Source organism: Phycodurus eques, chromosome 2 (genome assembly GCF_024500275.1).
Source record: "Phycodurus eques isolate BA_2022a chromosome 2, UOR_Pequ_1.1, whole genome shotgun sequence".
NCBI classification, from domain to species: Eukaryota; Metazoa; Chordata; class Actinopteri; order Syngnathiformes; family Syngnathidae; genus Phycodurus; species Phycodurus eques.
Genome location: NC_084526.1, coordinates 5,585,268 through 5,601,298, shown reverse-complemented (window position 1 = coordinate 5,601,298; position 16,031 = coordinate 5,585,268). Strand labels below are relative to the sequence as shown.

Here is a 16,031-nt window from a genome sequence, read left to right as displayed (position 1 = left end):
CTCCCCCGATTGCTCAGTTTGGCTGCACGGCCAGCTCTAGGGAAGGGTTCTGGTCATCCCAAAAGTCTTCCATTTAAGGATTATGGAGGCCACTGTGCTCTTAGGAACCTTAAGTGCAGCAGAATTTTTTATAACCTTGGCCAGATCTGTGCCTTGCCACAATTCTGTCTCTCGAGCTCTTCAGGCAGTTCCTTTGACCTCATGATTCCCATTTGCTCTGAAATGCACTGTGAGCTGTAAGGTCTTATATAGATAGGTGTGTAATCAAGTCCAATCAGTATAATCAAACACAGCTGGACTCCAAAGAAGGTGTAGAACCATCTCAGATGATCAGAAGACATGGACAGCACCCAAGTTAAATATCTGAGTGCCACAGCAAAGGGTCTGAATACTTATGGCTGTGTGATATTTCAGTTTTTCTTTTTTAATAAATCAGCAAAAATTTCAACAATTCTGTTTTTTTCTGTCAATATGGGGTGCTGTGTGTACATTAATGAGGAAAAAAAAAGAAAAATGATTTTAGCAAATGGCTGCAATATAACAAACAGTGAAAAATTGAAGGGGGTCTGAATACTTACCGAACCCAATGTACCTCAGAAATTCGCATAGTTGTAAGTTATTTGTCGCAATGAGTGAGTCGCCCCACACCCAGCGAATAAGTCCCAGGGTTGTGCGTCTGCGGACAAAAGCAAGTGAATTGACACCGTTTCGCATGCACAATAACCATCATAAGCGTGCTATAATTGCTGTGCCTGCACAGGGGGGGTCTGAGGACCCCACCCACAAAATCGAGAGGCGGGGTTGGGCCAAGGAGTCCACCCGAGACCGGTCCTGTGGACGGGACACCTCCCACAACGAGGGACCCAGGGTGGTCCACTGGCCAAATAAGGCACCCCGAAAACCGGCCACCCGGAGTCGTGATGTCGTGCAGTCTCGGACCAATCCTAGCTTCGCCTTGGTGTCTGGGTTACGTTCGGAATTTTAAACCGACGCTCTCACAGCGCCCCAAGATCGCGGCACTCAGAGACAGAGCATGCTCCATTTTATATAACTTTAATAATGAGCGTGTTGGCTATTGGCAGAGCCATATTGAATGTGTCAGTTCTGCTGGTACCGAACGGGACACTCCAATGATGCTCCGAGTTTCCGAAGGTTCCGGGGGGCAGAGAGCGTGCCCGGAGTGAATTTCCCAACATACCATTTGTTGATATTTTGTGCGTTTGTTGTCGGTGCGACTAATGTAATGCAACTGTATGTTTATAAGGAGATCTGGGTGTGTATCTATAATGGGATGGATCAAACAAAAAGTGTATGCAGAGTTGTGTAAGCGTGCAGCCAGTAATTTCTATCAGTATTTACAGTGAATGGTGTGAGTGTGTGCTAAGTGCGTGATTAAGAGGCATGGCTCCTCCGGGCCCATCCAGCAAGACAACAACCAGGAGAGAGGACTCCCACACCCAGCCCTGCAGTACCAATCCCGGGAATCCCTTCCCCCTCCCCCCATTCCAGGCAGCACCTACTACCCACCCTCGAGTGGGCCAGTGTCGATACATAGGTGGTGGCCTGACACAGCGGCGTAGTGGCCCCGGGCCACCACTAATGTCGGACCCTGGATGCATGTATGTTTCATCCATTAATTGACTAATACATTTTCAAGGACGTCCACCTCTATGCCTTTCTGTGACTCTTCCTTTCTCTCTGTACCTCTTATGCAACCTTGCTGATCACACTGACACTAAGATCAGTGGCCAATTACCGCTGATGCCTTAGAATAGGTGAGATGTACTGTTCATAAATTGTTCGGTGTCTTTGTCTCATGATGTCAAAATGTGAATGGCATGATGAAGAGGACTGTGTGAATAACAATTACATTGAACCAAGAAATTTATTGGAGCAATAAATAACCAAGCACCTGTTCTTAATTTTGAGTTCAGCTCATTAGTGGACAGAAAGTTGTGAAAAAGTACCGAAACACTGAACAGTCGTATATGATCATTCAAAGGTTTCAGAGAAGGTCAAATTAAGTTCACCTGTAAAAGTTACACTGCATTTCTGATTCATCCTGAAATTCCACCCAAAAGTGTGATATCCCTCATTTTTTTTGTGAATAATGTATTTTGTGTTGCACACCACACATATAACCAGATTATGCACACACAGGTGAGCAAAGAGAGATATCAGAGTATAGGGCATGAAAAACAGCGCTGCAGCTCTTTAGCTAGTGTTGGGGGATCAGTACCTCGCTCAAGATCATCTCGATCGTACTCAGGAAGCAGACTAGTATTTCTCCAACAAACCATGACCCTTCTGGTTACAAAGCCCAAGTCCTAACAAAATAGTTATTGCACATTATATATGTGCTGTAATACTGTATATACAATATACTGTATACAGCATATGCAATAATTACAGTATAATATTGTTGCATTTTCTTTGGTGGTGCTTTTGCAACAAATTTAATGCATTGCAACGTTCTCCCCATGCCTGCGTGGGGTTTCTCTAGATACTCCGGTTTCCTCCCACATAATTGAAGACTCTAAATTGCCCGTAGGTGTGAATGTGAGGGCAAAGAGCTGTTTGTTTATATGTGCCCTGCGATTGGCTGGCGACCAGTTCAGGGTGTACCCCGCCTCTCGCCCAGAGACAGCTGGGATAGGCTCCAGCATGCCCACAACCCTAGTGAGGATTAGCGGTACGGAAGATGAATGAATGAATGAAAGCTTTTCATGTTTTTTTTTTTTTTTTTTACATAAATACACATACTGTAGTTCCATGTCCAAAATGCTTTCAGAGCACATTATAAGGAAACTGAAGGAACATGCTCACTGCATGTAGAGAAATCCATAAAAACATTTTCATACCGGTTGTCCTCAATAGGGTTACGGGTGAGAAAAGCTTAACTTATGTGACAGGCGGGGTACACCTTGGACTGGTCACCAGTCAGTCGCAGGGCACAAATAGGAAAACACAAAATTTAGACTCTTCAATTAATTTAAGACCCGTGTGTTTAGAATGTGAGAGGAAGGCAGAGTACCCAGAGCAAACACACCCAAGCAGGGAGAGAACATGCAAACCCCACAATGCAGAATCCGAGATTTGAACCGTGAACTGTAAAGCAAATGTGCTAACCCCCAGGTCACCGTATTGAAAAGAACTAAGTAAAATTACAACAAAATTACATCTCTGCATAGATTAGAGTCACATGTTTTTTAAAAAAAATTGTTTCGTTTTTTTACCTCACTGACTGTCCTTAGACCCACTTTTGGGTCATGGCCCACTGGTTGAGACTCACTGAACTCAACAATAGATACAAACAGAAACTGCTCAGATAATCAAGGATACTTTCTGGTGTCAAAATGAAACTTATGACACTGTTGACATTTTATAGTATAATTTCTGGCATTTTATTATTTAATACAAGCATGTTGGCAGAGCGAGTATACTCCAAGTCTAAAATTATTGTTCTGTCATACACCTTCAGAATCCTGCAATTTTGCACATGCTACATTTCTTTTGCTATTTTCCCTGAAGGTAACATGTAAAGTGCCGTGAAAATGTATTGGCCACCTCAAATTCTTATATTTTTGCATAGTTTGCCCATTTTAATGTTTGAGATCATCAAACAAATGTACAGTGGGTACTGAAAGTATTCAGACCCCATTAAAATGTACACTCTTTGTTATATTGCTGACATTTGCTAAAATAATTTGCGTTCATTTCCCCCCTCATTAATGTACACACAGCACCCCATATTGACAGAAAAAAACGGAATTTTTAAGATTTTTGCAGATTTATTAAAAAAGAAAAACTGAAATGTCACACACCAGACCCTTTGCTGTGACACTCATATTTAACTCGTGTGCTGTCCATTTCTTCTGATTATCCTTGAGATGGTTCTGCACCGTCAATGGAGTCCAGCTGTGTTTGATTATACTAATTAGACTTGATATAATACCTAGTCGGGTGATGGGAGAAAGTTCTAGAAAGTCAACCATCACTGCAGCCCTCCACCAGTCAGGGCTTTATGGCAGAGTGGCCTGACGGAAGCCTCTCCTCAGTGCAAGACACATGAAAGCCTGCATGGAGTTTGCAAAAAAAAAAAAACCACCTTAAGGACTCCAAGATGCTGAGAAATAAGATTCTCTGGTCTGATGAGACCAAGATAGAACTTATTGGGCTTGATTCTAAGCGGTATGGGTGGAGAAAATCAGGCACTGCTCATCACCTGCCAACAGTGAAGCATGGTGGTGGCAGCATCATGGTGTGGGGGTGTTTTTCAGCTGCAGGGACAGGGAGACTGGTTGCAATCGAAGGAAAGATGAATGTTGCCAAGTACAGGCATATCCTGGATGAAAACCTTCTCCAGAATGCTCAGAACCTCAGACTGGGCCGAAGGTCCACCTTCAAACAAGACAATGACCCTAAACACACAACTAAAATAACAAAGGAGTGGCTTCAGAACAACACCGGGACTGTTCTTGAATAGCCCAGACACAGCCCTGACTTAAACCTAATTGAGCATCTCTGAAGAGACCTAAAAATGCCTGTCCACCAATCTTCACCATCCAACCTGACAGAGCTGGAGAGGATCTGAAAGGAGGAATGGCAGAGGATCCCCAAATCCTGGTATGAAAAACTTGTTGCATCATTCCCAAAAAGACTTATGGCTTTATTAGCTCAAAGGGGTGCTTCTATTAAATACTGAGCAAAGCGTCTAAATACTGATGACTGTGTGATATTTCAGTTTTTCTTTTTTAATAAATCTGCAAAGATTTCAACAATTCAGTTTTTTTCCTGTCAATATGTGTGTACATTGAGGGGAAAAAAATAACTTAATTTTTTTAAACAAATGGCTGCAATATAACAAAGAGTGAAAAATTTGAGGGGGTCTGAATACTTTCCGTACCCACTGTAACTATCAGATGAATATAACTCAAGTGGCCCGCGACCCAAGTGAGGATAAGCGGAACGGAAGATGAATGAATGAGTGAATATAACTTAAGTGAAGTTAAAAGGATGTTTTTAAATGGTGATTTCATTTATCAAGGAAAAAAACTATTCAAAGTTTCCTGGCCCTGTTTGAAAAAGTAATTACCCCCCTTGTTAAATCATGAATTAATTGTGGCTAATCACAATTTTTGGTTAATATTCACTGATCACACTCAAGACTGATTACCTCCAGACCTGTTCAGTAAAGAAATCAGAATCTGTCCCGACACAATCAAGTCGGACAAAACATCTAAAAAAGCTGCAACAAAATGACACGGTCCAAAAGAATTCCAGAACAGTTGAGAAATCAAGTACTTGACATCTATCAGTCTGGAAAGGGTTACAAAATGCATTTCTAAAGCTTTAGCATTCCAGGGAACCATAGGGAGAGCCATTATCCTCACTTGGAGAAAACATGGAACAGTGGTGAAGCTCCTCAGGAGTGGCCGACCTACAAAGATTACCCCAAGTAAACAGCCAACTGGACAACTTCTCAAGAACTGCAGCCCGGCCGTTGCCTCAGTTAAGGTCAGACGTTTTTTTCACATTTTTATGTATTTACATTTCTTCATGCTTTGTGATCAGTTTATTATTTGTGTAAAGAACAAATATGTGGTTAATTCCCAAATAATCGCTAATATTTTAACACATCCAAGTGTACTGTTGATGCATTCATTTAAAATTAAGCAAAGTAATCAAATGTAATTACTGTATTTGTATTACTTTGAGAAAGTAATTGAAATAGTTACACTACTATTAAATTTTCAACAGGTACACTTTTTTTTTTTTAACTTGGGTGGGTTTTCTCGGGGTACTCTGCCTTTTGTAACCAACTACATTCCCAAAAGTAATCTTTCCAACACTGCTGTTACACCCCATAACTCTTAACATGTCCCTTTGTTACATGTGTGTAACAGAACAGTATCTGTGGTTGCAGCGCTTGTATCATGAAAAGCACTATATACAGTAATTTTAATACATCCTGGTTATTATATAATAATAATAATAGTAAAAATAATACTCATAATTATTATTATTAACAACACAATAATAATAATAATAATAGTTAATTACATTTAGTACACTCTGTAATCTACTGAATTTAATTCAATGAAATGTATCCTTTAAAAGTGAGTGATTTGTGAGTCAAGTCAACGTTAATGTCCTGGAGCACAACCCAAAAAGATACAGCACCTTGAACTTGGTGGGTGTAGAAACTCGCCCCATGGTCTCCACAACTGAGCGGTTTACGCTGTGTGGGCTGCATCATGCTGCTCCATTCGTAATAAATCCAGCTGCCATGGAAACTGCCTTGAAACGCGTGAGCTGAAGTGATTATAGTAGTGCTGAGTTTTTTTTTTATGTCGTCTTTTTAAAAACAGTCACCCATCCCTATATATGCGAGCTTTATGAGTGACTCTCCACAGTATACCCAGCATCTGTTAGAGGGACCAATTAAATTCGCGTGTTTAGTTTGATTTAATATAAGTGGAATTTAACTTAATGAGCCAAAATAATGTCATTGTTTGCTGTTTTAATTGAATGGAATATATAGATTTTACGTTACCCTGTTAATTGTACTTCAGTAAATGTTATAACTTTCTTGGACTTCATAATGAACGTAAATTCCTTGTCCTTCCTTGACTGAATGCAGCAAACAGTCACACCTTTTTGTAATGACGAGTGTGCCTCAATAGATTGACGATTATGCACCGCAAGACGAAAAAGACGAAAAGAGCAATGTGGCATTACGTACGCACGATAACGAAACACACGTCACGCATGCGCCAGGGGTCAGAGTTGAAAGTTCACGGGCGGTTCGCAGGAAACGTCCCAAAACAAATCGGTTCGCAAGAAGCTGAATACGTTTTCCCAACGTGACTATCCAAACGAACCTAACTGAACAGAATTTAATCACATAGTTGACCTCTAAGTGTGAAAAATATCACGTTAAAAAGTATCCGTGCTAATAGCTTTTAAGCTAGCTGAGCTTCTTCTTCTGATAGCGCGTGTTAGCAAGTCAGTTTGTCGGCGTGGTTATCGCCGCCCGGAGCCCTCAACGCAGAAATGGCAGAAAGGCCAGAAGATCTCAACCTTCCAAACGCGGTTATCACTCGCATCATCAAGGAGGCGGTGAGTGCAAAAGTATTTCAGTAGTCTAATTACACTACAAAATAAATCCATCATTAGCTCGCATTGAGTGGTTTCAATTCAAGTCAGACTGTAGTTCAATTAAAGCAAGCGAAAAATGTTGCACTTGCTTTTCATGTAGGGTCATTCAATGCTTTCAGTTCGTCAGTGCATCATATGAGGGCCAAAGGATACGCGCAACAAAATTAATAATGATGTCACTTGTAGGAATAAATGTTTGCCCCGTCTCTGATTAGTGAAACACTTCAATACTTTATAATAATGTTTATATAGTGGACCATGTAGTTTGCTAATCAGTCAAATGAAAAATAGTTATCGAACACTACTCAGGCGCCATTAAATACGTTATGGGTGTCGCATAAATACAACGCACCGGATCAATGTCAGCTGGTGAAACTTCCATAATAAATATTGAACAAATAAATGATAGTAAGATTATATTGTTGTAAGCTGAATGTGTTTTACAAATTAACGCAACCAAATCACTTCATGTCCATCTGTGTTGCTCAACTTATATTGAAGATATTTTCACGCCATAACTCGTGAATGCCTCCTGCTGAAAATCAAACAATATCCCAGAAATGGGAAAAAAAAATCTGCATCAGCAAATATTTGATTTTCTATTGACCACTGTCGTTCCCTTCATTTCAAGATGCCTTATGGGATACATTGAGGGCATTATACAGGGGATAACGTATACTTGACTACACATTTGAATGGCCAGCTGTGCACACTATATAGGGCACTATAGGGCACTATATAGGGCCAATGTTGAATTGTTCGATAAATTACACATTACAACGTTATTCTAGCCTCGTTTGCCTGTAACTGAAGTATACAAATGAACATTCTGACTACTTATTATGACCTACTGCCCCTGTTCTTTTTTTAGGAAGATGATGTGGTCCTTGTGTAAATAAATATTATATGCCAGTTTGTATATTCCTGAACATGTTTGTTGCTTTGAGATGACTCCTCCGCACCGTTTGTTTTCAACAGCTCCCAGATGGGGTGAATGTTTCAAAAGAAGCACGGAGAGCAATATCCCAAGCTGCCAGTGTGTTTGTGTTGTATGCAACATCTTGGTAAGAGGACAGACAACTCGTTCACAAATGTGAAATAGATAGAAGATAATGTGTGGTGTGAAAACAGCAACCTTCCATTTTGCTTGACCACTATCTGGTGTACAGCTCAAATACTGCATGTTATTTTAGTGTTAAACAAGGCTGGATCTGCCATGGCGGCACGGTGGGGTACTGGTTAGAGTGTCTGCCTCACAGTTCTGCGGACCGGGTTTCAATCCCCGGCCCCGCCTGTGTGGAGTTTGCATGGTCTCCCCGTGCCTGCGTGGGTTTTCTTCGGGCACTCCGGTTTCCTCCCACATCCCAAACACATGCATGGTAGGTTAATTGACAACTCTAAATTGCCCGTAGGTGTGAATGTGAGCGCGAATGGTTGTTTGTTTATATGTGCCCTGTGATTGGCTGGCGACCAGTTCAGGGTGTACCCCGCTTCCTGCCCGATGATAGCTGGGATAGGCTCCAGCACGCCCGCGACCCTAGTGAGGAGAAGCGGCTCAGAAAATGGATGGATGGATGGACTTAGTATTTGTGCATATTTCCAGTTTATTGTGTCGTGATTTTACCTTTAAAAACAGCAGTTTAGAAATAATGTTGATGGTTTATAATAAGCAACCAAAAACCCCTATTACAAATACAATTAATGGATTCAGGTTTCCCTTGCCCGCACGCGGGTCACCGGGGCCCCCTTCTGGAGCGCCTGGTGGCCGGGCCTGCACCCATGGGGCCCGGCCGGGCACAGCCCGAAAGGATAACGTGGGTCTCCCTTCCCATGGGCTCACCACCTGTGGGAGGGGCCATAGGGGTCGGGTGCAGTGCGAGCTAGGTGGTGGCCGAAGGCGGGGACCTTGGCGATCCGATCCCCGGCTACAGAAGCTGGCTCTAGGGACGTGGAATGTCACCTCTCTGGCAGGGAAGGAGCCCGAGCTGGTGTGTGAGGTCGAGAAGTTCTGACTAAATATAGTCGGACTCGCCTCAACACGCAGCTTGGGCTTTGGTACCAGTCCTCTCGAGAGGGGTTGGACTCTCTTCCACTCTGGAGTTGCCCACGGCAACTCCACTGCTCTAGTCAGGTCATGTATTCTAATCAGACAGGTCAAACTAACATTATGTGACTGAAATAATGGGTGCTAACTTACTGTAATTGAATTACTTTATTGTAATCAAATTACTTCACACACACCAAAACCTTATAGCGTGATTCGACAGAACGCCGGCATGTTTACGTACAACCGTTAGTTAGTGCTAGCACTAGCTTGCTATGCTACATAACGTTTTGTTGCCTGCTTGCGAGCTGTATCGTATTAAAAGTATGAACATACCTCAAGCAATCCTTAAATGAACGTAATCTCCTGAGCACCGGTGACCACCAGCACACGTTTTACCCCATTTTGTTCTCATAATACACGTGTCGCGATGTTGTTGCCATGGTAATGCGTTTGAGTTGACAAGCTAAAGCCCCGTGATCATAAAAGACGGGATGCGAATATTTTATTGCAGTAGTCTGACAGTGCAATTGTGAAAGACCAAATTTGTCTTGTAGTCTGATCTGTTGTCTGTCCCACACCGCTGACATGCTTTGAAAAAAAAATAACTTTATTGGCTGTCAGATATTTACAGTAGTATGTCAAAAGACACGCGACAAAGCTAAAAATAAGCTTTTAATATACTGTACATGATTGGAGTAAATGTCTTTTGCAGAGCAGATCAATGATGTTATTGATCGGATCGGCTCAAAGCAAGCTAGTGCTAGCACTAACGGTTGTACGTACAAATGCCAACGTTCTGTCGAATCATGCTTTAAAGTTTTGGTGTGTGTGAAGTTATTGCAATAAAGTAATTTAATTACAGTAAGTTAGCACCCATTATTTCTGTCATGTTGGTTTGACTTGACTGATTAGAATACATAACCTGAATAGAGAATACTTTTGAAGATACTCAGTATACAGTACACAAGTATATACAGTAAATGAACAAGTCATTTAAATAGACACATTGCTCCATCTTGTGATCGGTTATCGTTTTTTTAAATTCTGTGATCGGCCCCAAAAATCCTGATCGTGTAAAGCCCACTTCAAACATATTTAATGTAGAGTGGAACCTCGATAGAACGGACTAATAGGGTCAGGGGGGTTGTCAGATATAGCCGATTGTCCGTTATATTGAAGCACCTTTTTTTTTCTTTTATTTTTTAAAATTCATTTTTTTTAGGCCATATGCACCCATATGACTGTACAGTGCAAAATTATTGTTTTGTAGGTTTTTTTGTGGCCTAAAATGCCCAGTACAGTAGAAAGTTATTTTAAATAAAGCTGGAAAATGTTTGAAAGTTTCGCATTTTATCATTTACCACGCCAGTGTGCTTGGTAATTGTGACATTGTTGATGTACAGTACTCATAATAGGCGAGTTGCTTTCATGAGCTGCAAGGAATTAGTGTGCTTCCGAGTTCCAAACCTGTTGCCAAAAGCGAACGGCTTCACCAAAAAAAAAAAAAAATTGTTACTGTACTAAAAATAACATTTTGGGATATAAGTGCCACCAGTTCGATGCTAACTTTCATTAGCTCGTCAATGGTGTTTTTCCTTCATTGAAGGACTCTAGTGATTTTTGTTAACAAAAACGAAGAAAGAAACAAATTCTGTGATGTATTTGAACATTCAACATGAGTGATTCTTTTGTTAGGTGTGTTTACTTTTACAGTGAACTTCAACTAGAGTTTCAATAAACTTGCTACTATGTCAGCACCTTAGCAACCTGTGGTTGTGATCACGTGGGCTCTGCAGCCTTTCCTGGGGCTGCTGGATAGAAGTGCTGAAGCGGAGCATGAAATGGACTGCTTGCAAAAGAGTGGCAAAATCTGTGATTTTAGATCCAGTCTGATCCGAGCCGATACTCATGTTTATGCTGACATCGGACCAATTTCCGAGTTCAAAGCTCGGATCGGGACACCCTTAAGTGAAATTATGTCATTTTATTACAAAGTTCCTGTTACCATGGCAACTAATGCTGACATTCAAATTTTATATATTTTTAAAAGTACATTGTGGGTTCATATAGTATTGTCCACATTTGTATAGCTTAGCTTCATTTTCCCCCCTGTAAAAAAAATAGACCATCCCTTGAAACAATTAGGAAATTTTGAGAAACATTTTTGTCAAATTCTGCTCAATAGAGCCTGACATGAGTATATTCCTAAGAAACGAGTTCAAAATATAATTCTGCATGGCCAATTGCATTAGTGTGTGTGTGACAATATTTCCCATTTTTGGGAAATATTGTGACATTGTTAATGCTGTTACACAAGCCGTTTTGAGGAACACTTTATACACTTTACAATCAACCATCATCACTAAGAGGTACCTAAGGCTACGTTCACACTGCAAGGCATGATGCCTTATCCGGATTTTTTTTGTGTTCAATCCTTTTCTCTTTTTTTTATGTATTCATACACATTACAAAAACAAATGCAGCTTCTAACGTGGACGGAACAAGTCCGTGACGTCACGCGTATGTGCACATAACAGGATGCTACATTGCCCGTGTGCGCAAACACTAGTTGACTCAAGTAATTATAGCCCCTCGCATAGGTCTCGTGATGATGCATTTGTGGCGATTTCAAGGATTTTGTGCAACCAGACCCAACATTTTCTTATATTGATTAGTCCTAAAGCATCTTCTTTTCGTCACTATCATCTTCTGTGTCCGCTGTTTTCGTTTTGTGACGCGTCTGTGTTGTTGAACAATTGTGAAGTTTGTCGCTTTTTGATGACTTATAGGTCAGATGCGCGCCCCGTGAGCGTCCATACTGCACTGGTGTCGGATGCGAGCCCTGGGTCGGATCTGAAAAAAAAATGGAATTCTACTGTTCACATTGACACGAAAAAATCAGATACTTCACATTGGGCAAAAAAAAATCGGAATTGACCTGTAGTGTGACCATAGCCTTAGACACAAAAAAACGTTCCTTACAGCCACTTAAAAAAATAAAATAAAGAGCATTTTTGTGTATGTTTTTATGTTACAGTGCAAACAACTTTGCCATGAAAGCCAAGCGAAAAACTTTGAATGCAGGTGACGTCTTAGCTGCAATGGAGGAAATGGAGTTTGAGCGATTTATGGAACCTCTCCGAGAAGCTCTGGAAGGTCAGTAACTTTAGTAACAAATAATTCCTCTTGTGGATAATAAATTATTTAACCATCTGACTTTGTTTTGCAAGAAAAGGTTTGCTCAATCAACCTCTTTCAATCATAAGAGTGAAGTTTCTGACATTAACATTGTTTTTATAATTTGCATTATAGCAACACACAAGTACGTTGTGAAAAATATATATTGATACTTGTGGAATTTCACATACCATATTTTCACGACCATAAGGCGCACTTAAAAGTCTTAAATTCTGTCCAAAATGGACGGGGCCGCCTTATAATGCGGCGCGCCTTATGTGTGCACCGAGTTCCAAACTCTATAAATGATGTTGTGTGATGAGCGCTCCGCTTGACTGACTTGGAGCATTTCCTGGCGACACGCTGCTTATATAGAGGAAGGCGGACGCGACTGAGGACAGCATGCGGATGTAAAGGGGGAAGGGTGCACATGAAGGAGGACGCTAAAGGCACTCCCCCAGTAGGTATATAGTTCTGGTATGTGCATTGTGCAAAACATCGGTTTGGCTAAGGACCCCCGAAAATGGCACCTACGAAGAGACATGCTTACGAAGCACAGTTTAAGCTGCAAGCTATCAGTTACGCGGAGGAACATGGGAATCGAGCAGCTGCGAGAGAATTCAAGATCAACGAATCCATGGTTTGCAAGTGGAGGAAGCAGGAAAACGAGCTTGACCAAGTCAAGAAGACGAAGCTGAGTTTCCGCAGAAACAAGGCGAGGTGGCCCGAGTTGGAAGACAAACTCGAGCATTGGATTAATGAGCAAAGAACAGCCGGGAGAAGCGTCTCTACAGTCACCATTCGACTGAAGGCAATAACGCTTGCAGAAGAAGTGAAAATTGAACATTTGCAAGGAGGTCCGTCTTGGTGCTTTCGTTTTATGAAACACCGCCATCTATCCATCCGGGCAAGGACTGCCGTGGCACCGCAACTTCCGGTGGATTACAAGGAAAAGATGGCCATCTTCCGCTCCTGCTGCAGTAAAAAGATTGCCGACAAACACATCCAGCCCAACCACATCACCAACATGGACGAGGTGCCGCTCACTTTCGAAGCTGTACATGGAGTTAAGACAGCGCTCTCGGAGTCGTTGAATTGAGTAGAAAGAGTGGCTCTTACATTTGATGGTTAGACTTCCAGAGTTACCCCTTTGTACATAACTATCACTTCTCATTACATTTCTAACGAGTGGGAATTAGTGTCAAATGCTCTGCAGAATAGATTCTCCTACATAGAAGCCACAAAGGGAGCAATATAGCAGGTATGTAAATTTCCAAACCATCTATATATCAAAATATCATTGGATAGAGGATTGAACCACGAATAATGCCTGCATGGGCTTTCTCCAGGCTCTCCGGTTTCCTCCCACATCCCAAAAACATGCATGGTAGGTTGATTGGAAACTCTAAATTGCCCCCAGGTGTGAATGTGTGCGCAATGGTTGTTTGTTTGTTTTTATATGTGCCCTGCGATTGGCTGGCGACCAGTTCAGGGTGTACACCGCCTCTCGGCCGATGATAGCTGGGATAGGCTGGCCCGCGACCCTTGTGAAGATAAAGCGGTACAGAAAATGGACGGATGGATAAACAAGGCCATTTTCCGATTTTTCAAGAGTGGCGCCCGCTTGCGCTAGCTTATTTTTCGGGGCAAACCGAGAGGAAGCGCTTTGTCAGAATTACTTCAAACTTCACAGTTCATCACGTCCATCTAGTTTTCAATTGTGTCCGAATCCTATAAACGTGATTTTGGACGCTGAAATCGAGGAACATTTTCATCTTTTTCAGAACCACTGAAAATCTCATCTGAATTGAAAATTTCAAAAACGAGGTCGTACAATATAATTGGAAAAGAACAAGGATTACCTTGCGCGAAACAATGAGAAAACGCGATTTTGGTGGACCTCTGCTAAATCCAAGTGCTGGAAATCCGGCACAGCGAAATGCAAAGAAAATGGCGGCTGGTTTTATGGATTTAGTAACATACCTAAATATGGTGAACTTGTTAACAGAGGTAATAAATGGATGGGGTTTGACAAAGAAAGTATTGGCAATTGTCACAATGCTGAAAACATGCTACTTTAAGTAGGTATTTCTTAAAAACCCTGCAAATAATAGGAACCGTAATAAATAGGAAATGGTAAGTATAAATACACTTTCCTTTTCAATACAGAGCTGTCATATTTTTACTTTTGTACTCCATATTCATATGAAGTTATTATTGTGCACATTTTTTATTTCCATTACAATTTCTAAGAGGAAATAAACACTATTCAAGTTGACATGCGCTTTATCTTTTCTTTTTGTATACACAACTGCCAATGTTTTTTTACTTTTGTACTCCATATACACAAATACGTTATGTGCAAATGTTTTTTGTTTTTTTTAAGACGTTTTGTTGCTTTGAAAATTTAACGATATGACATGTTTTTACATGGCATAAAAAAATATTTCAAAATTGTCAAAATGTACTTATTTGTGTATTTGTACTTTGTGTCCCAGCCCCTACAGCCTTATTATTCTTTTGAAAGGCTCATTATTAAATATGAGTTTGATGAATCAACAAACTAACATGAAACAATAATAATCATGCCTTAAGGTTTGCAGCTTATATCACAGCAGACTTTGATGTGTTGCACTCATCCTTGAATCTGCTTTTCTCCATCAATATGCGGAACAACTTTGTGTGGGATAGACAGGACTGCTCCGTTTGATGGTACATTTCCCCAATTGATGGTATTTGTGTTCCTTAACAGTGTATAAGAAGGGCCAAAAGGGAAAGAAGGAGGTGTCAGAACAGAAGCGCAAAGATAAAGAAAAGAAGACAGACTCTGAAAATGATAAGAGCAGGGAGGAGGAAGAGGAGGAGGAGCGCATGGAGGAAGAACCTGAAGCAGAGAACGAGGTGGGGGAAGAGGAGGTGGAAAACTGAGGACAGTTCCTATTGTCCGAAGGATGAAATGCACTCAGTCAGCCCCTGTGAGGTTATCTCGAGGATCCCAGTAGAAACTGATTAGTTTATTGAAGGGATCGTTACTTTTTGTCTGCTCTCTTCCAACATACAAATGTTAAAGCAAAGCACAAGATTACATCCAAGTCTCTGTCTTTCCTATGGATAGAAAAGCTGTCTTTGAGCACACAACAAAATGTAACACACCCTGACTAACTGGTTGGTGCTAACCTGATTGTTGCCAATTATAAGTTACAAAATTACATTTGTTGGATTGATACAATTGAACAACTTGATCAAGGGGGTTCGATATTCCCCATTCCACAGATAAACTTCAAAAGCACAAGGTTCTAAACTTTTTTATGTCTACTGTTGACTTGATGTGAGCTCCACAGAAACAGTAAAAAAAACTGAAGTTGAGACTGAATTGGGAAACGAGTCATGCATTTATTTCCAGGTTTGCTGAAGATGACAGTTTAGAGGTTTTGTTTATAGCTCAGTGTTGAATATCTGCTCAACCTTAAACATGTCAATGTCAGAAATACTGTGCATTATGGGGTGCATTAGTTGCATAAAATGGATCCTACATTTGTTTACTAATGTTTTGGGCTGCACCTGTTCTCACAAAACACAAAATGTATAGTTTTGTACAATTTTCAGTAAACGTTTTTATTCAGCTCTAAATAAAAAAAGAATTGCT

General features: G+C 41.0%; 1 protein-coding gene across 2 annotated transcripts in view; it reads left to right on the top strand.

The window, feature by feature from the left end:
- The window catches only part of pole3 (polymerase (DNA directed), epsilon 3 (p17 subunit)), a 19,371-nt gene extending 3,340 nt beyond the window's left edge, over positions 1-16,031 (top strand). Inside the window, exons 2-5 of one of the 2 annotated variants that reach the window (XM_061664848.1) lie at positions 5,365-5,517; positions 8,140-8,225; positions 12,246-12,364; positions 15,138-16,031. In XM_061664848.1, the coding sequence (XP_061520832.1) occupies positions 5,365-5,517; positions 8,140-8,225; positions 12,246-12,364; positions 15,138-15,313 (534 nt within the window). In that variant the 3' untranslated portion in view covers positions 15,314-16,031. Of the gene's footprint in view, positions 1-5,364; positions 5,518-6,754; positions 7,123-8,139; positions 8,226-12,245; positions 12,365-15,137 lie in introns of those variants that run through there. The other variant, XM_061664856.1, reaches the window with a different exon arrangement.